The 20,970-nt window shown below is 38.5% G+C and overlaps 1 protein-coding gene across 3 annotated transcripts in view; it reads right to left on the bottom strand.

Moving 5' to 3' along the window:
* si:dkey-215k6.1 (transmembrane protein 132B) overlaps nt 1–20,970 on the bottom strand; it is a 345,313-nt gene that overhangs the window by 167,603 nt on the left and 156,740 nt on the right. For all 3 annotated transcript variants that reach the window (XM_068311917.1, XM_068311916.1, XM_068311915.1), the window contains exon 4: nt 9,180–9,320. In XM_068311917.1, coding sequence (XP_068168018.1) covers nt 9,180–9,320 — 141 coding nt within the window. The remainder of the gene's footprint in view (nt 1–9,179; nt 9,321–20,970) is intronic.

Raw genomic sequence — 20,970 nt, forward strand, 5'->3', positions numbered from 1 at the left:
CGTTATTAGTGACATCAGTGAAAGCTCAACTAGGCCAAATATACTCAATAAGAAACACAATCATGGCAATCATGAGGAGGCCGAAAGGAAAACAACCACAGCCAAATACCTCCAGAGTAAGGCAAGTCCTGAGAATGGTAAGAAAATTGTCTGAGCCATCAACATGTATGCACTGCCAGTCATCAGATACCCCGATGGGATCACAGGTTGGCCAAAGGAAGAGATAAAAGCCACAGATATCAAGACTAGAAAGCTCCTCACCATGCATGGAGTATTTCACCCAAAGTCCAGCATCCTGAGGCTGTACACTAAGCAGAAAGAGGGAGGCCAAGGACTAGTGAGTATCAGGGCCACTGTCCCGGGTGAAATATCAAAAATCCAAGACTACATCAGGAAGATGGCCCAAAAAGATGAACTGCTCAGCGAATGCCTCAGACAGCAGAAACCTGAAGAGAGAGAGGAAGAGGAGGAGGAGACAACATGGAGGGACAAGCCCCTACACGGTATATACCACCGTCAGATAGAAGAAGTGGCTGATATCAAGACCTGGACAAAGGAGGACTGACAGACAGCACAGAGGCAGAGGCATGGCAGCACAAGAACAGGCCTTAAGTGCAAGAGCAATAAAGGCCAATATCTACCACTATAGATCTGACCCAAATTGCAGGCTATGTAAAGAAGCCCCAGAGACAGTCCAGCATGTGGTAGCAGGGTGTAAGATGCTAGCTGGGTCAGCATACATGGAGAAGCACAACCAAGTAGCTGTGATAGTGTATAGGAACATCTGTACCCAGTATGGAGTGGAAGTACCCAAATCCCGATGAGGCATAACACTGAAGGTGGTTGAGAACAACAAAGCTAAGATCCTGTGGGACTTCAGCTTCCAGACTGACAGCTGCTGCCTAACCAACCGGACATAGTGGTGGTGGACTAAGAGCAGAGGAGTGCAGTGGTGATAGATGTGGCGATTCCAGCTGATGCCAACATCAGGAAGAAGGAACACGAAAAGATTGAGAAGAATCAAGGGTTGAAAGAACAGCTGGAACAGATGTGGTAGGTCAAGGTTATTGTGGTAATGCGTTTTTGTTGATAGTCCCGTCTTTGTTCATTTTATAAATAAACTTTCCACCCAAAGATTCAAGTGGGCTTGCCTCTTCTGTGTCGCGTCCTTCTCTGTTGTCAGTCACTCTGCTTTTGACTAGTGGCACAGGTACAAAGTGACATCACTGCAGCCTACGGGTCGCTCAATGGGCCAAATTTAAAATGCTTGCGCATTGACTTGCCACTCACAATTAATTGCGTTAATTTTTATAGCGCGTTAATTTGCAGCGTAATTTGCAGCACATTGTCAACCAAATTCATACATTGCATTTCACAGTTCAATATCAATTATATTATTTTGGTGTATTGTTGTTTTAAATCGTCCATTCAGTCCAATAGGCGTGCATCTTTGCACACGTCTTTGTCGGTTTTTTGAGAAAGAGTCCAATTTTGTTAATGTTCTTTTTGTAGCAGTCATAACATCTTGCATGTGCTGGCTATCAATCCAGCTATTGTTCATCATCTCAGTTACTGCACAAAGGTTACAGTGACATTCATCTCACAGGCATGACAACATGTAGTTTGATTAGCCAACAATGCAGTCCTTTCACCATCCTTTACGTCAGAAAAAAACCTTGCAAAATCATGTTTTTATTAGCTTTTTACAGGCAGATAGAGTTACCACACTCCTGACTTCCTTATCCGGTTTGTTCCAAAGTTTGACGCCAGTAAACAATAGTGAAAATGTTTTAAATGTTGTTCTTGCTTTCTTCTGTAAAAACAGTTTTTTTCTCTTAATTGGTAATTGGATTCATTAATCTGTATTTGTGATTGTATATTTTGAGGAAAGTAGTTATTGGCTGCTTTATACATAGGTTGTACAGTTTTATAGCTTATGATATCATGTATTTTCAGTAGTTTGTATTTAATAAATAATTGGTTTGTATGAGCTCTATAATGTTCATTGTGAATAATCCTTAAGGCTCTATTCTGGATCAGAAATAAAGGTTGTAAGCCATTTTTATATGTGTTTCCTCATCCTTCAGCACAGTAGTTAAGAAAGGGCAGGATTAGTGCGCAATATATTATATGGAGTGCCATCTGATTTAATCATTTTTGAGCTTTCCACAGTATGGATACACTTCTGGTTAACTTTTTTTGCAGTGGTCTTAAATGAGGTTTCCAATTTAGCATCTCATCAATGATCACTCCTAGCATTTTAAATTCATTAACCTGTTCAATATTTACTTCATTCATTTTTGCTACGCATTGGTTGACCAGGTGTCTTATCTCTGTGTCCTTCACTGGCTCCACAAACATTGACTTCTGATTCCTTCCTCCAATCTTGTCAAAATAATCCCAGTGCAAGTGTGAGACAGGAATGTTTTCTGCCAGCTCAGGATCAACAGACACAAATAATTCATTAAATGAATTAGCTACTTCATACATGTCCTCTAATTTTGTATTTTTAATATGAAAATATTCTGGATAAAATGATTTAGCCTTACTTTGTTTTATAAAGTTGTTAACTATATCCCATAGTTTTCTAGTGTAATTTTTTTTTTCTGCAAGCAGATTACTATAATATTCTTTCTTACATGTTCGTATTATAACATTTAATTTATTTCTTTTTTTCTTTTTTTTTGTATTTAGCTTCTGCTTGTTCTGTTCTTTGCTTAATAAACCTTTTATTTAATGTATTCTTTTTTCGACAGGCTTGATCAAGGACGAAGTCATCCATGGTTTCCTAACTCCTTTTTCTTAGATACATTTTCTTTATTGGACAATGCAAATTATACAATTCTTCTATTTTATCAGTGAGATAGTCATATGCAGTGTCAACATCATCAACAGTGTAAACATCAGACCAGATCTGAGCTAATAGATTATTTCTTAGTGCATTAATTCTTTCTTCAGTTTTGACTCTCTTCTAAAATGTTTGGGCCTGTTCCCAACACACAGTTTGTTTCCAGTATATATGTGTGTGTGTGTGTGTGTGTGTGTGTGTGTGTGTGTGTGTGTGTGTGTGTGTGTGTGTGTGTGTGTGTGTGTGTGTGCGTGTGCGTGTGCGTGTGCGTGTGCGTGTGCGTGTGTGTGTGTTTATATAAAACAAAGGAAATAATAAAGAGTTGTAGGTCTGGTTATAACCTTTTTGCAAAAAACTCTTTACTCACAAAAAAAATGACTGACTTAGAATGGTAATTATTAGTAATGCTCACAATTAGCTTTTTTTTTTTTTCCTTGATAATTTTAACCCTATAGTTCTATAATATAAGGGCTGCTCACAGTTTCTCAGCATGCAAGAAACTTATAAAATGACTAAGTCAAAAAGATCCACCAAGTACAAAAACACAAAACATACATTTATTTATACAACACAACGCAATTAACTATGTAAATGTTTGTCATGTCCTGAGTTTACTCTGATGACTTGCACTGAATGGAATCAGCTGGAGGTGCTTTTTCCAGGCAGTAGCTGCTCAGCCTCAAGTAGAGGTAAGATCGGGCTTAAAAAATCCAGCTCGACCAGACCCGCGCCCGCGGGTATTAAAGCCCAACCCGGCCCGAACATAATTATTGACCTTTTGAGACCGATGTCTGGGTCGGCCCGAATCCAAGGATTCGGGCTTAAGATCTTACCTCTACTTTCAGTGCGCACGATCGGAAAGGTAAAGTGACAGGAGAAGATACAGCTGACACACGGAGGGAACTGTGCAGGTATTGTAGATGGATGTTTCTACATCGCCTTCTCTGTTTTACCGAAATTATTTATTTTATAAGGGTATTCCTTAGTTTAATATCCATAGATCGTTTGAGATACATAATGTATACATATATATTTATTAGGGCTGTCACATTAACGCGTTAATTAGATTAATTAATTACGCTGCAAATTAACGCGCTATAAAAATTAACGCAATTAATTGCGAGTGAAGTCACTTCGTAACAGTGCCACTGGTCAAAAGCAGGGTGACTGACAACAGAGAGCAGAACGTTTATTTATTAAAAGAACACATGAGGGCCTATTGGGGCAGCAGTTGCTCAAGACAGATCGCCCAGCCGTCGGTGGTTCCAGTCCCGCTCCCGCCAGGACATCCATTGGAGCATGAAAAATATGTTCTTCTTGATGTATTCTATTGATTAGTCATGCACTACAATGTTGTAATGTCCTACAATTCAGATTAATTAATTAATTAGATAATTTTTTTAATCGCCTGACAGCGCTAATATTTATTAAAAAAATTTGGGCCATGTCTTGGTTTGTAAGATCTTAAGCCCGAGCCAAGTCCAAAAAAATCTAGCCCGACCCAACCTGAGCCCGAGGGTATTAAAGCCCGACCTGACCCGAACATAATTACTGACTTTTTGAGCCCGACGCGGCCCGAATTTCGGGTCGGATCAGGCTTAAGATCTTACCTCTATCCTCAAGCACACTTCCAAATGATCAGCAGTCGTGGTGGAATGGTACTTGTATTAACTAACAGCTACTACTTGTATTCTGCATGTCCAGCTAAATGGAAAAACTGGTTCATTTCTGGACAGAACTCTTAAAATCTTTGAAGGAGTTTCCCTTAATTGAGTCATTCAGTCACATTAGAGTTTAGTCACAACTCAGAGTGACCGCAGCAGCCTTCTTCAGACATTAGCAGAATAGTTGTCTTTGAAGAGATCTGAAGCAAATATAACAGGCGATCTTCGTCTTTGTTGCTTCAATCTTCACAGCCATGATATCTTTCACATTGAACATTTTAGGACATAATGTTTGTTGGTGGATTATGCAGTGATAATTCAGAAAGTCCAGGAAAGCAGTGTTCTGCCTGCACATATCTATTTAAGCAGCCAACCACTGAGGGTGAATGACAGATATGTTCTCTCACTCCTCCTTTGTTGTGTAATCAGTAAGAAAGACCATATGAATAAAAAAGGACATCTGGGCTGCGTCACTCATGTCTATAGATTTGTCCAACTGCAGTAGGAAGCACTCACAAACTGTGACTTTTGCTTCTGACAACAGGCCTTTTAGTTCCTTCACCTTCTCTTTCTCAGCTCACTTTCGGCAGACATTCGGCTTCATAGTTTCTATGAACAGTACGGAAATGCCCCTGCATGTTTCCCTTCTTTGGTAAACTGCAGATGAGGCAAACACACAGCTGGAGCCTATCCCAGCTGGCTTAGGGCGTGAGGCGGGATGCACTGGGCGTGACACCAGTGCACCGCGGAGCCACACAAAGACAGACAAACTTGCACGCACACACTCAAATCTACGGAAACTTTGAATCCAGCCAATTAACCTGAACCTCATTATTTTTGTCGGTGGAAGGAAGCCGGAGAAACGGAAAAAGAACCCACGCAGACATAGGGAGAACATGCAAACCCCTCACAAAGTGGGACTCGAACCCGGAACCGCCTTGCTGTGCGGCGACAGTGCTACCCACTGCACCACCGTGCCGCCCAATAGAATAAAAATAGGTAACAAAATCTATTCAGAAGATTAATTGTCAGAGGTAGTAATCGTTTCCACCCGCTCATTCATAAAAAAAGACTCACTGTCTCATGTCTCAATGACTATTATCTCATTAGAGATTAATGCAGATCAGCTCTTTTAATTAGCTATCCTGCCCACACAACTTCGGATAAAAGACTATGATCTTGTCTGTTTTATGCTGGAAAACTTTGTATAATCACCGTGTGTGTGCGTATGTGCGTGTGTGTGTGTGTGTGTCTCTGTGTGCATCTTCCCTGTAGTAAAAATTGTCAGCCTCACTCCCACCTGCAGTCTTCATTGCCATTTCATTAAGGAGGAACACAAAAGTACTGCACTGAATCATTCCTCCACCACCATTATGTGTGTGTGTGTGTGTGTGTGTGTGTGTGTGTGTGTGTGTGTGTGTGTGTGTGTGTGTGTGTGTGTGTGTGTGTGTGTGTGTGTGTGTGCGAGTGTGTGTGTGTGTGTTGTGTGTAAGCCTGTACATTTATTTCTTTGTGCACATCGGTATATTTTAGTTCTAGCTACATGATAATCAAAGCTTGTAGGCACTTGCTTTTTTATAGTATTACATTGAAGATGGCAGGAGGTTGCCTTTGTGTCTTAATCTGGTTTCTAAAGAATTCCTTTCTCTGACATCACTTTGATGTGTTTACCCTTCAGGGCAAGTAAAACAACTGTACCCCATATGGATGTAGGCCAGAAATCATGAAATTGCAGTCACATAGAGTCCCTTCCATGGCAAAGAAAAGTGATTCAAGTGATCAGTGGAAAGAGCGGGGAAAAGAATGAAGAAAAGAGAAGGGGTATCTCATTTGCTCTTGTGATTAACGGACAATGCGTTGAAAAAAGGAGAGTTAATAGCATCTATGTTTACTGGTGAGGTAAGTCTTCATCCAGGCACAAATGTGAACACCTTTCTTTATTTGTCAATGTAGTGGATGAATTGAGTAATACATGGATGATGGTTTCTCTGTGTGTGTGTGTGTGTGTGTGTGTGTGTGTGTGTGTGTGTGTGTGTGTGTGTGTGTGTGTGTGTGTGTGTGTGTGTGTGTGTGTACGTGCGTGCGTGCGTGCGTGCATGCGTGCATGCATGCGTGTGTCTGTGGTCTGGTTGGGCTTTCAACCAGCTCAAAAGTGTGTATATAATCTGCAAAAGTATTCATATTTTCCTATAGTCTGCATGTGTCTGTCTTTTCTATTGTCAATGTCCGCACACTGTCATGCATCTTTTATGGTGGCGTCAATTGATCCACAGGAGTGCAGTGGGTACATTTTTTGATGATAACAGATATGGTGACGATGGGAGGTGGGTGTAATCATGTAAAGTTAGCAGATAAAAAGGTAAGGTAAGAAATCAGTTGTCGCTGGTCTGTTTTGTAGTTACATACAGATAGACATGAGGACTGACTATTTTATCACTTTTTCTTTTTCATTGTGTCTGTACAGGGCAGCACGGTGGCATAATGAGTAATAATGAGTAGTGTTGTTGCCTCACAGCAAGAGGGTTCCGAGTTCAGTTCCATTCTGTGCGGAGTTTATATGTTCTCCCCATGTCTGCATGGGTTCTCTCCAGGTTGTCCAGCTTCCTCCCACCTCCAAAAACATGCACTTCAGATAAATAGGCCAGTAGGTGTGAGTGTGTGCGTGCGTGGTTGTCTATGTGTGGCCCCATAATGCACTGACATTTTATTTGTGGTGTACTTTGCCTTTCACCAATTGCCAGCTGGGATAGGCTCCAGGGGCACTTAAGCGGATAGACGAGACCATGCAATCATCTTGTCTACAAGAATGGAAACCTGGATGGATGGATGGATGGATGGATGGATGGATGGATGGATGGATGGACGGATGAATGGACGGATGGATGAGGCATACATTTCTTTATCAAGGTGTACATTTCAGAGATTATTGAGATTATTGCTCCAAATACTGTAAAAACAATCATCGAAATGTCTAAATTTAAATTAAATTAAAAATTAATATTAATTTTCTGCATTACATTGACTTTGCTGCAGTGCATTTATATGAACTTCTTTTTAAAGCTTTAGAGCAATGGAGAGTGTGGAAAAGAGGTGAAGAAGCATGTACAGGCAGGATGGAACAGGTGGAGAAAAGTGTCAGGTTTGATGTCTGATAGAAGAGTTTCAACTAAAGTGAAAGGAAAGGTGTACAAAACTGTGGTGAGACCAGCGATGTTGTTTGGTCTAGAGACAGTGTTACTGAGGAAAAGACAGGAGACAGAGCTGGAGGTAGCAGAGATGAAGATGCTGAGGATCTCTTTGGGAGTGACCAGGATGGATAGGATCAGGAATGAGTACATCAGAGGGACAGCACATGTTATAGGTTTTGGAGATAACTCAGAGAGGCCAGACTGAGATGGTTTGGACATGTCCAGAGGAGAGATAGTGAATATATTGGTAGAAGGATGCTGAGTTTTGAACTGCCACACAGGAGGCCTAGAGGAAGACCAAAGAGGAGGTTTATGGATGTAGTGAAAGAGGACATGAAGGCAGTTGGTGCGAGAGAGGAGGATGCAGAAGACAGGGTTAGATGGAGGCAACTGATTTGTTGTGGCGACCCTGAAGGGAAAAGCCGAAAGGAACAGAAGAAGATCATAGATTATGTATTTCTAATATTGTGGATATCTCAGCATTACAACTCTGACTGTGGTCCTTTTAGCTTGTTTATGAGTTAAACCAGCAACAGGGTCATTTACATGTGATTTCTTCACCTTATTTATGGTGTTATTATTGCACACTTTTTTAATGTCAGAATTTGAATCAGCTTCTCTGCTCCTTTGCCAAACCCACTCTCCTTTTACTGTCCTTTTACTGTCCTAAAGTGAAGAACTTTCTCACCACTTTCAGCTTTTCACATTTCACCCACTGATTACATTTAGTCTGACTGTTATATGTTGTACTGTTGCCATTAACACCAAGCACTAGTATTGAAACACTGATCATCTGTCACATTATAACAACTAAATAAAAACTAGAGTGTTTACTTCCATCCTTTGCTCTCCTGACACAAAATAAATTCAAGTGCACAAACACACACACAGAAGAGCTCAACCAACCATACAAGGACAAAGCAATTACAAAGTAAATGAGAAATTTAGCATGACAAATGGGTCAAAGTTTTCCATCGCCACTTGCTTTTGTGTACCACACACTTGTGGTGTGGTACAGACTAAAATGAACACTTATAAACCAACAATGCAGTCAATGAATTCATAACTCAATATAAACACAAACACATCTGTTATATTGTGGGTTGGAGACTCAAGCTGAAAGGGCCTATCAGTCAATAAATGCCAAGTCAGGCTTTTGATGTGGCACTACCAGTGCATCATTTGAAATATGTAGTACCAAGTCCATTAGAAAAAAGCACTTGGTGCCTATGTTTTTATCACCTCTGGAAAGATGTTGTTGTTTTTTTTTTAAAAAGTGGGGGAGCAAAAAGGTTCCTCACTGACTGGTCAAAAATATTACTAAAAGAAGATATATCTCATCTTCTGATCCGATACAGGATTAAACCTTTTATTGTTTTTTTATTTTTTTTTTTAGCTGTGCTTCATTTGGTTCAAACAAAAATCCCCCTTGTTACAAGTCGCATACAGAATGTCAAGAATGTCAAGCTTCACCCCTACCTCTCAGGTGTGGAGTAGGTCTTTCGCTGACACATCACCGCCAACGAACTGCTTCCTGGTACCATTTCCTGTTTGATCTCCCATGCAACAAGGTTGCCTGGCTTCACAGCTAGAAAGTTGATGCCTGACTGGAACCACACCCTGCAGACCGGGATGAATGAGCGAGAGGAAGGAATAACAGGTTAAGCTCAATTTCACACATGGACATCATAAACAAAAGAGGAAAGAAAGCTAAGCTGTCACAGTGAGAGTCAGGAGGAAATTGAAAAAAATTAATTTGCTTTGCTTGAGAAGTCCTTGCCCTGATTTTGTCGCTGATTTTCTTTAATCCCAGATATTTGCTTTTGTATGAAATGTCTTTTAAAATTGATTCACACAGTGCAGTGTCACCTCCAACATGAAAAAAATGCAGAAATGACAGGAGAAACTCTAACTAAAGTAAAAAGATTTAAAGCTGCATGGAAGATGAACAGAATCTATCTTGATCCGGACATTACATCTAAACGCAAAATGAAATTGTGATAAATAGAAAGGCCACAGTGAATGGGCAGTATATGAGTAGTGTGACTCTTTCCGTCTCCCATTAGTACTTCATTCACCACTTAACCTTTTCCTTTTCATATATTCATTCATTGCTCCTCAGCACACATCACAATCCTTCCTGTCTTTCATTCTTTAGCCTTGTTCACCTTCTCCTTTCTTCCCTTTTCATGTTTTCTGCTCTCTTCAGTTAGATTACCACCATTCATTTCTGTCTTTATCAAGTCCCTAACTATGTTCTCTCTTCCACCATGATCACACAAATTTTACTTTCTAGCCTTTTTTTCTTGATTTCTTGGCACCAAGTCTGCCTCTTCCTTTCTTCTCCATTTTTTCTTCTGCCTCATCCTCTTTTTATCCAGATGTCATCCTTGTTTCCATTCCTCATCACTCCCTTATCTCCATCCCCCTTTATTTTCCACACCGAGTCGCACTTTCATCTCTTCTTCAGCTCCACCTTAAACTTTTCTTCTTTCTTTTACACAACCCTTCCTCCTAGTCCTTCATCTCATTCTTGCCTATATATTGTACTCCATCCTTCCTTTGGCTCCTCCCCCACCCTTCAAACTCCTGGCATCCTATGGTTAATCTCTTTCTTTTCTTTCTCTCCCTCTCTCCTGCTCTAATCCGTCCCCGTGTGTTTTGTTCTATTTATCACCTTGACGAGACCCCCCCTTGGTTTATTAACACACTTTATGTGCTCACATAGACATGCACATAAGCCTGTTTACTGCTTTTCTTATTAACAGATATGCAATAGTCTCTGGCAAACTAGAAAATTCCATTGAAGACTTTCTCACAGTGCTCTAATAAACTTTTTTTGCCTTTACACAGAAGGAAGGAAAATTGCCAATCCTCTTTGTCTCCTTTCTCATTACTACTTCCTGGTGATTGTTTCACTTCATGTCTTGCCAAAAAAACTGCCTGCAAATATGTCATGGCAATCCCCTGCCATGCTCCATGTGCATACGTTTATGAATGTTTATGTATTGCATATGCATCTGCTTGTTTGTGCATGAGCCACACAATAATCTACACAAGACATTTCAATGTTTTGCACATGGGAATAGCTGCTTTGAAATACTTGAAAACCCTTTTCCCATTATTGTAAACTAATTTGGTTTTTGTTATACATAGGAAAATGGATATTTTATCTAATCCTCAGAGGAAAATACTTCCTCAACATATGAGGCATCCCTGAGGTGTGGTGGGCATACGTTAAGGTGCTTGGGGAGCATATCAACATCAACTTTGTGCTATGGTTTGGAAATTGCACAAAAAGGTATGAAAAGCTGCAAAAAAGTATATATTTTTTAATATACAGTCGAGTGAAAAAATTAGGGCACCGTATTAAATAAGCAGCACTTCATTAAGAAATATTGGCATATCAATGTCAAAACTTTATTTATGGAGCTAGAAGTGATTTAACTGCAACTAAACAACAAAAATTTACACTGTTTACTTGTCAAACAAAATAAGGGTGTGTCTGAAAAAAAAAAAAAGTTAGGACACTCCTGCATATTTTCCCACTTAAAAGATTTGAAAACACACATCATGTATCACATCAGCTGTATCAGAACATTGTTACCCAGAATTTTGAAGGAGCCTTGCCCTATTTAAAACACGGAACGTTTAGATTGCTGTGCCCCTGAATGTTGACGTAACAATGACCACCATGGTGAGATCCAAAGAGTGGCTTAATGCCTCAGAGAGAAGATTATGGCTGTTTAGGAGTCTGGTAAGGAAAGCCACCATTCCGCTATACAAATACAACTGGGGGATATTCAAAACAACTGCCATTATACCTGGCCGTCCCAGCAAATTCACCCCCAGAACAGATTGCAAGATGCTAAAGGAAATTCTCAAAAATCCTAAAATGTCATAATGGGACCTACAGCAGGCTCTTGAGATGACACAAGTTTGACTATCATGGAAGATGTGCAAGGAGGAAACCATTGCTCTTTAAGAAAAACATGAAGGCCAGACTGAAGTTTGCCAGAGATGACATAGACAAAGACTATGATATCGGGAATAATGTTCTTTGAACACACAAGTTTAAATTTAATTGTTTGGACATCAGAACAGAACACATGTTTGGTGTGAACCAAATACAGCATTCACAGAAAAGAAACCCATACCAACTGTGTAGTATGGAAGTGACATTGTCATGCTTTGCTGCAGCAGGACCTGGCCAACTCACCATCAGAGAATCCACCATGAATTCTATAGTGTATTGGAGGGTGCTTGAGGAACATGCTAAACCATTTGTAACAAAAATTAAATCTCTGGAACTGGACCTGGCAACATGACACTGACCCAAAGCATTAGAGCAAATGGCACACAGTACCAGTATACCAGCATATTGGAGTCTTGGAACAGCCAAGTGAAAGCCTTAATCCCATTGAGATGCTGTAGGGTGATTTGAAATGGGCTGCAGATGCAGGAAACCCCTCAAATATCTCACAGCTCAAATAATCTTGTGATGAAGTGAGGAAAACTTTGTTCATATGAATGTCAGAGACTGGTAGATGGCTACAAGGAGTGTTTCACTTAAGTTATTTGAGCCAAAGGGGGCAACACTATTTATTAAGGGGTAGGTGTCCTCCATTAAAATACACATTTTTGTTCATATCATTTGTTTGTTGAGTAAAACAACATTAATTTTAGTCGTTTAATTGCAATCAAATCATTTTCTTTACAGCAAACAAATAAAAGCAAGATCGAACTTAATAAAGAACCGATTATTAAATTAAATGTCCTAAAGTTTTCACAAGACTGCAACCCAATATACATATTTACGTATGCTGTTTCTCGACAACAGTCAACCTCCTCAAGGTCCCCAGAACTACACTGCACAGCATGGGTGATCGATCCTTCTGCTCGGCTTAGGTTTTATGCTCTCTTTGACTTTGTAGCACTTTCATATTTTTATAATGTAAAGTGCAATATAAATACAATGTATTATTATTATTATTATTATTATTATTATTATTATTATTATTATTATTATTATTATTATTATTATTATCATTATTATTCATGGACAATGAGAGATGGCAAAGGGCTAAACTATCGCAGTCTAAATGAAATTTGGGAAATTTGGGAAAGGTAAGCCAAAGCGTTGTGAACACACACTAAACACACACTAGAGGGATGGTGTGTGTGTGTGTGTGTGTGTGTGTGTGTGTGTGTGTGTGTGTGTGTGTGTGTGTGTGTGTGTGTGTGTGTGTGTGTGTCAGTTTTCTCTCTATATCCATACACATCCTATTCCCCCCAGTTTCATACTGTCTAACCCTAACCCCCAGCCAACATCACAATTTTAAGATAAATAATTTCATTGAGATTGTACTGAAACAAGGCTATCGTAAAAGAACATTATACCAAGCAATCATTCAGCTGTGAAGTAAAGCATGCAACATAATGAAAACTAGAGAATGCCAGTAGTGTTAAGAGAGAACAGATGTTTCCCTGAATTCTGGCAACGCTGGCTGAGAAAAATTCATTCCAGAGCTTTTTGGATGACAAGGTTGTGGCAGAGGCAACCTATAAATAAAACAGCGAAAACTTCTGTAGCACTCCATCAAAAATCCTTCACGTGAAAAAAAAGAAAAAAACTTCTTGGATTATTCAATAATTCACTTTTTTGACCAAATTTTAAATATTTAGAAAGTAGTGGCTTGTCACTGAACATCTGAGACAGTATGAAGAATTACAATTGGTATATTATCCGTAGACTGCGAACCAAACAATGCAGTGGAAATTACCATTTCTCTATTTAAATCAGACATTTAAGGGCATTTCATTTCAGGATAAATGCTACAAGTCAGAATGACTAAGGCAATAATAACAGTGAGACATTTTTATCTGAAGTTACTCATTATTTCCTGAAACTTCAATCAAATAACTGTTCTCCCAGGAGAGAACAGCATGTATGTTTTATCAAATGTGAAAATACTCCAATTGAAGGGTGATTAATGTGAAGGAAATCTCTGTATTTTTCCTTCAGTACGGTGGATCATAGTAGGGGAATCAGAGGTTTTATTTAACTATCTCGCAACTCAACAACCTTGTTTCAAGAGACAGTAGACAGCTGCTTTACATTGTAAGCAACCTCTACCGCACATAAAAGCAGACAAAGAAAGTTAATCACCAACTGGTGAACATAGTTGAGCATTAAGTAGCTAAAGAGCCAGATGTATCCTGCAGGAGGAAATGCAGTACTAGTTGGAGACTGAATACTGCATCTGTTAGAATACAATTTCATTGTAGTACTAACGTTGCTCTGTGTCTATACGTTCTAGCTATTTTGGTGCAATAGCTATTATAATTTTTCAGAGCTGTGTTTTGTTAGCCAAATAATGTTTTATACCATGGATAGATAGATAGATAGATATATACTTTAATGATCCCAAGGGAAATCCATGACTGTAAAAGCCACTGGAAATCTTCCGTCAATTAGATTTTTTTTTTTTAAAACGCAATAAAAAATATTTTTTGGAAGATATTAATATATGACTTAATGCAATATAATATAATATAATATAATATAATATAATATAATATAATATAATATAATATAATATAATATAATATAATAAATACAATCCTCACCTATATATTTGAATAAGCTCCCCTGAAAAGTCTCACGCTGTCACCAACTCCACCCACTACCTGTCAATCAAGCATCCCACCAATCACGGCACCCAACCAATCACAGTGCATCTGCCAGAAGGAATCACATGGAGAATATGCCGTAAGGCATCTGCTATGTTAGAAGAAGAAATAACTGTACAGTACATAGACTTTGCAGGTAATATAATTTTAGAGTGTCATAACTGTTCCAACAATTTTCATGGTTTTGAGCAGAGAGTTCAAACAGCAGGAACGGGACAGAAAACGGCAACAAATTCTGAGTGAAACTAGCTGGCTTGCATGAACAGTCTGTCCAGCTATGGTTTCCATTTGGAATGGGAAAATCGATGGAGTATCTAAAATGCTCCTCAGGCATCTGACAAAAACGTTTTTTAAGTAACTACATACAGTTCTGTTCCTTTAGTCAGCTAACAGAACTGTCACCTCTCTAAAATTTATTTTCCACTTGCTTTTTTAACAGGTGCCTACTGGCCAATTTGCCGCAAGTGCATGTTTTTGGAGGTGGGATGAAGTCGGAGAACCTGGAGAGAATCCATGCAGACACAGGGAGAACATGCAAACTCAGCACAGAGCGGAGCTCAAACCATTAGCCGCCTTGCTGTGTGGTGACGGCGCTACCCACTGCACCATCATGCAGCACTAATTTTAAAGTAAAATTGAAAAATCACTGCGATTTATTAGAAACCCTGGTGTCAAAAACTCAATTTGATTGAACTGAAATAAAAATGAGTTTCTAAATGAACAACTGCTAGTGGTTGTCACTTTACTCCTAAAATTTAGAGATGATGTTTAAGGGAAAAGTGTGATTTTGCATCACTGAATTGTGAACACACACTAAACACACACTAGAGGGATGGAGTGTGTGTGTGTGTGTGTGTGTGTGTGTGTGTGTGTGTGTGTGTGTGTGTGTGTGTGTGTGTGTGTGTGTGTGTGTGTGTGTGTGTGTGTGTGTGTGTGTGTGTGTGTGTGTGTGTGTGCGTGCGTGTTAGAGAGACGAGAGAAAAAGAGAGAAAGTCATATATGTAAAAAACAAAACAAAGCGACAATGTCGTCCCATGGTGCATCTGTCAGAACTTTGTTTTTGTCTGTCTGTATGCATGTCTGTCAACAAGCTGGATGATAGACAAGGCTGCGTCCCTAAGCTGCTTCTGTCAGATCCATGAGCAGCATAAGAGTTTGACAAGTGTCTGCATGTCTTTCATTTCTGTCTGTGTTTTTAGGTAATGCAGGATGACAAGTAGAACCTCTCCAACACAACTCTTCTCTCTGTGCCGTTCCCTCCTCTCTCAGTTTTATCAACCTTGTTTTTTTGTTTTTTTTTATGTCAATGGTACTGCTCTCTCATAAACTCTCGTAACCTGTGTCAGAATCTGTCTGACACAGTGAATCTATTTACAGTATTTTCCGCACTATAAGGCGCACCCTCAATCATTTGTTTGTTTTATAATTTACTTCATATATAAGGCGCACTGGATTATAAGGCGCACACAATAAAAAATAAATAATATTTATTTGATAAACTGCAGGGGCTGTAGTTGCGCAATCCGTCCACTAGATAGAGCCGTGCTGCTCAGGCAGTCATGATTGCATTCATGACTTCCTGACTACCTTTGAATGGCCCCTATTGTTATGTCAATAAGCCATTCTGAGCCTCATCAAGGAAACCTGATCACTTGATCACTTTGCCATTTTAGAAAGAAGTCAACCCGCATATTAAAACACCTGACATTAAAAACTGGTTAAATTCATTACGAGTGCAGTCAGTGTGAACAGAGCAGATTAATTCCTGATCTGAAGTTCGAAGCAGATATTTAAGCTCCGACGTTCATCTTCGTTTATTAAATAAATATTGTTTTGATCGATCGGTAGTCCAGTCGGAGGTGAGGTGCAGCTATTTGCTGCTGTGTGTTTTTTAACTAGTTTTTAATGTCAGGCTGCTAATTTACTGGCAAATATGACGCTGTTTTACTCCTAGAACTGACTTTATCGTCGGTGTCTCACCGCCGTGAATCTCACAGCACGTCGCTGCAGACAGAATACACAAGCCTGAATGCGCCCCTCCGCCGCCTGCCCAGAGCTATCAACTACATTTGTAAATCAATTGCATCACACCAGGCACCTCTGCAGGGCAGTGACTCTGCTCTTGAAATTTCAGAAAAGGCTGGAAGTTCAGCTTTGAGGGTCTTTCATTCACCTTTATGCCAGTTTCTCCGTGTGTTTCCACAGACTAATAGAATGGACCATCACTAGATTCCAGATGACAGCACAATGGTATTTTTAATTAAGTTTAAAGTGGGTTATTTCCGACCCCAAATAGTTAGGAAATACTGAGATCAGTCAGTCAGTCAAACTTTATTAATAGAATTGTTGAAAGTTCCTTATGTTTTGCTACGTAATCACCGGTGCTCCTACAGTCTGCTCTACCATCTGAGAGCAGCTCAGTCAGAGCTGGGACTTCGGTGATGCCCCTTGACTACCGTTGTTAGGGGGCGTGGGCCCAAGTGCCTTGTGATGGAGCTCCTCTGGGTGGCAGAGTGCGGCATGACTGGCAGCCAGACTGCTGGCTTTTTTTCAGCGATCATGTTTTTAAACAATATTAATATGAATATTAATCCATATATAAAACGCACAGGATTATAAGGCGCACTACGGGTTTATGAGAAAATTTTAGGCTTTTAGGTGCGCCTTATAGTGCGGAAAATACTGTACAAATCAGGGCATCAGTCTTTCCAATCTCATCTTTGGAAATTAAAACAAAATCAAACAAATAAATACTTCTAATAATTTAACTCAGCTCAAGTCAAAATATTAAATTCATTCAAAACATTGACTGCCCATGTATTTCCTGCTTGTCCCCTTCTGACACTCATATTACAAACTTCAAGAGAACCGATTGCTCCTTTTAACCACAGAGCTTTAGAATTGATTTTCTTTTCCTTTTTTCTTTGTAAATAGTCCTCATTTACAGGCAATTCAACACTTGTTTTCTAAGAGGAAAAATAAAAAGCAATAAAATGGTCAGTGGACAGAAAAAGCAATATAGGGCACTGTGCCAAAATGCTATGTGGTGAATTATTGTATCTATAAATGAAGAATGTATCTTTTTTTTCTATTCTCGTGCACTTTTTATGGTCTGCAGACAGGCCTCCTATTCATATTCTGAAAAGTCAGAAATATTGTACAAAACACCAAATATAATGTATACTAACATGTTTTTTCAACCTAAAGTATGTCAGTGACCACAGGTACTCTAACATATTAATATATTATTTCACGTTCATGACTTCTTACAAATGAAATACAAGTGAATACCCAGCTGTTTTGGTTTTAGTGAATATGTTTGTAGAATTCTGAGACATTTCCATTATGACTCAAGATGGGTCAATTCTACAATAAACTGATTATCAAAGTTCAACTTTAAATATAACATTATGTGCATGCAGGTGTAAAGATTCTATCTTCCAGATTCAAACCACTCTGCTGTAGGAGAAGTATCTTTAAAATAGTGTTGAATGCATTGTTACTATTCTGTATATCTTACCCACCATAATTTCCTTGAACCAGTGTTCAGAGGCATTTCTGTCCTCAGGAGATGGACTTTGACTATGTGGAATGACGTTATCTGTTTATATATCTATCCAGTTATGTTTTGGTGACCTTTCTATTTGCTGGACATTGCTCAAATCCAGCCTCTTCTAAAATGAAGGAGCCAGAGATAGTGAGAAAGGGGTGTTAAACATTTTCTGCATTGATTATGAAACAATTTCTAACACTTGTAACTACAGAATATACATGTAGCTCTCTCTTTGTGTCTGTCTGCTCTCATCTTTTCCACTTATCCCACATACACATTTTATAAATTAAACCTTTTTTTGAGCAAATGTAAAGTCCAACCAAAATCTTTCTCTCTCAACAGTCCATTTTTACTGACTCGTCAGCTATGGCCCAAACCACTAGCCAAGTTTTTCTCAAATTGTGTCCCCCTTTCATTTCACTTCAACCAGGGAACATGTATGACTAAACAGCCGATTGTGTTTTCGTTGCGATGCAAGAAAAAAGTATAGTTGCACATCCGCTACAGTAGGTGGCAGTGGTGCTTTCACATCAACATGTAGTTTGTCATTAATGCTAATTATTAGGGCTTGCACGAGGAGTATTAAGTCCTCTACTATGGTGTGGGTTTTCTGCACCTAGTATTCACAAACACAAACACACACGAGAGTTTGCATGACAGAGGGTGGGGGAAGGAAAATGTTTTCTTCTTTCTGGGGGGACTTAACAGAAAAAAAACAAACAATTGAAAAGCATTGCACTAGCCACATGAGTGCATGCAATAAGATTCTTCCAAAGTTCTTTATTTGGATTGAATTCTATGTGCAAGGACTTTTTTTTTTCTTTTTGTCTTTTTCATTTCATGACTTAATTTGAAATACCTCAGTCATTTAAGATAGATATGTTTGGACCTCTTCAATATAACTGATGCAGTTGAATGTTTTTGAGTGTAGCAGCCATCGATCTGTGCAGGATAGTCCTTGCATGCAGAGCGACTAGTCAGTGATCTTTAATGTTCGATGTGACCTTTGAATACAAAAATCCAGCACGCTGCCGCAAAAGTATTACCAGGTATCACATTCTCCTTTGATATATATATATATATATATATATATATATATATATATATATATATATATATATATATTCACTTTCATTTATGGATTTTCGTTGTGAATAAAAGCTTGGACATACGCGTAAATTGCTCTGTAAACAATGTTTTTTGTTCTTACTTTGTTATTTAAGTGCTACATGTGTTTTAACTTTTTCTGTTCAAGGCAGCACTATGGTACAGTGGATAGCGCTGTTGCCTCACAGGAAGAAGTTTCCGGGTCGAGATCTTTCTGTGCAGAGTTTGTATGTTCTCCCTGTGTCTGCATGGGTTCTCCAGCTTCCCCCTAACTCCACAAACATGCATCTTCAGTGAATTGATCACTCTAAAATAGATCATAGGTGTTAATGTAAAATGGTTGTTTGTGTTTTGTGTGGGCCTGAAATGTCCTGGTGACACATCTGTCCAGCCTATCGCCGGTCCTTTAAAAAGGCAAGATAAGAGTAATGTGAACAAAGCAATGCTTATTTTTGATGTTGCCTTTCTGCAAGGACCAGCAACACAGGAAAGCAGGCAATATGTTTGAGCAAAAGACAACATATTCTTCTGCTAACTAACACAGATAATTAACACAGACCCCTATCCTTGAACCGTTTCACATTCTCACATTCTTTAAAACCTCAAACAAAGTAAACAGATCTTTTTTATTTTTTTTATAAATGATAAACACGTATACAATGAGTGAGATGAATTGTACCACGCAAACCACGCACACACCTAATCATGATGAACACACAATCTCCCTTACAATGAAGCACATTTCAAACTCATACAAGGTCACAGAGACATACGCTCTTATCGAACAAGTATGACTACAAATCACTCCACTGTTGTAAGTTACTGTAAACACTGGGTTTCTTTGAAGAGCATCTGATTACAGGAGGACTGATTTACACTTGCTACATTGACTGATGAGAGGAAGAAAGTACTGATTATTAGGGATGAGCGAGTACACCACTATCTGTATCTGTATCTGTATCTGTATCTGTTCAGCCATCTAAAATTTTCTGTAGCTGTATCTGTACTGGGTGGAGCTTAAATCGTTACATTATTTTAAGTCTGAAATTGAGATGAATGATCAGAAGTTGCAATATTTATGGTTTATTTTAAAGCATTAACAGAACAGCCTCAAAATTGATATTCAAATCATGGTTTTAAAGTAGAACTACTTCTGGTACAAGATTTTTATGAACTCAGGACATGGATATCCTTAAGTGTATGCATGAATATTTACAGAACAGTCCCAGAATTGAGTTGCAAAGGTTTTGATCACAATAGTTAAGGAACTATTTACAGAAAAACATTTTTTATAACTCAGAACATAAAGTGCACTAATGAATACAATGCATATAATAGGAAATTAACTACAAAGGAAATTAACTACAGAGTATGCACGAACAAGAATTGTCATACTCAACACAACTTTCTATTTTTTTTCTTTTTAATTTTTTTTAAATTTTTAAGATCAAACTATTTCTTTTTCGGTTATTTATTTATTTCACCTCCTAATGTTTTTTTCCTTTTTTTTTTCCGCACAAACTTTAACAATGTTGATTAACACTAGAACTCCAAAGGCAATCATTTTGACTTCTTTCAAAATTTGAAATGTCATAACTTGGTATTAAAGAACAAATATGTAACAATATGAGCCTTATTTTTTATTAAATGTGTGTATATTTTATTCTGACATTGTTTGATCATTAAAATTTCAAAACACAAAATAAAGCTGAGTATTACTACCAAGAACTACTATAGGCAGTCATTTTGACTGCTTGGACATTATTTGTGTATAATTTGGATTATCATTAAAATATGATAAATAGGTGGAATAGGTAAAAAACTATAATGACTGAATGTTTTATTTATTTAATTGAAACAACATAGCTTCTCTGCAATTACAAATCAAAATTCAAACTTTGAAATAAAAAAAAAAAG

This window comes from Antennarius striatus, chromosome 3 (genome assembly GCF_040054535.1).
Source record: "Antennarius striatus isolate MH-2024 chromosome 3, ASM4005453v1, whole genome shotgun sequence".
Classification (NCBI taxonomy): domain Eukaryota; kingdom Metazoa; phylum Chordata; class Actinopteri; order Lophiiformes; family Antennariidae; genus Antennarius; species Antennarius striatus.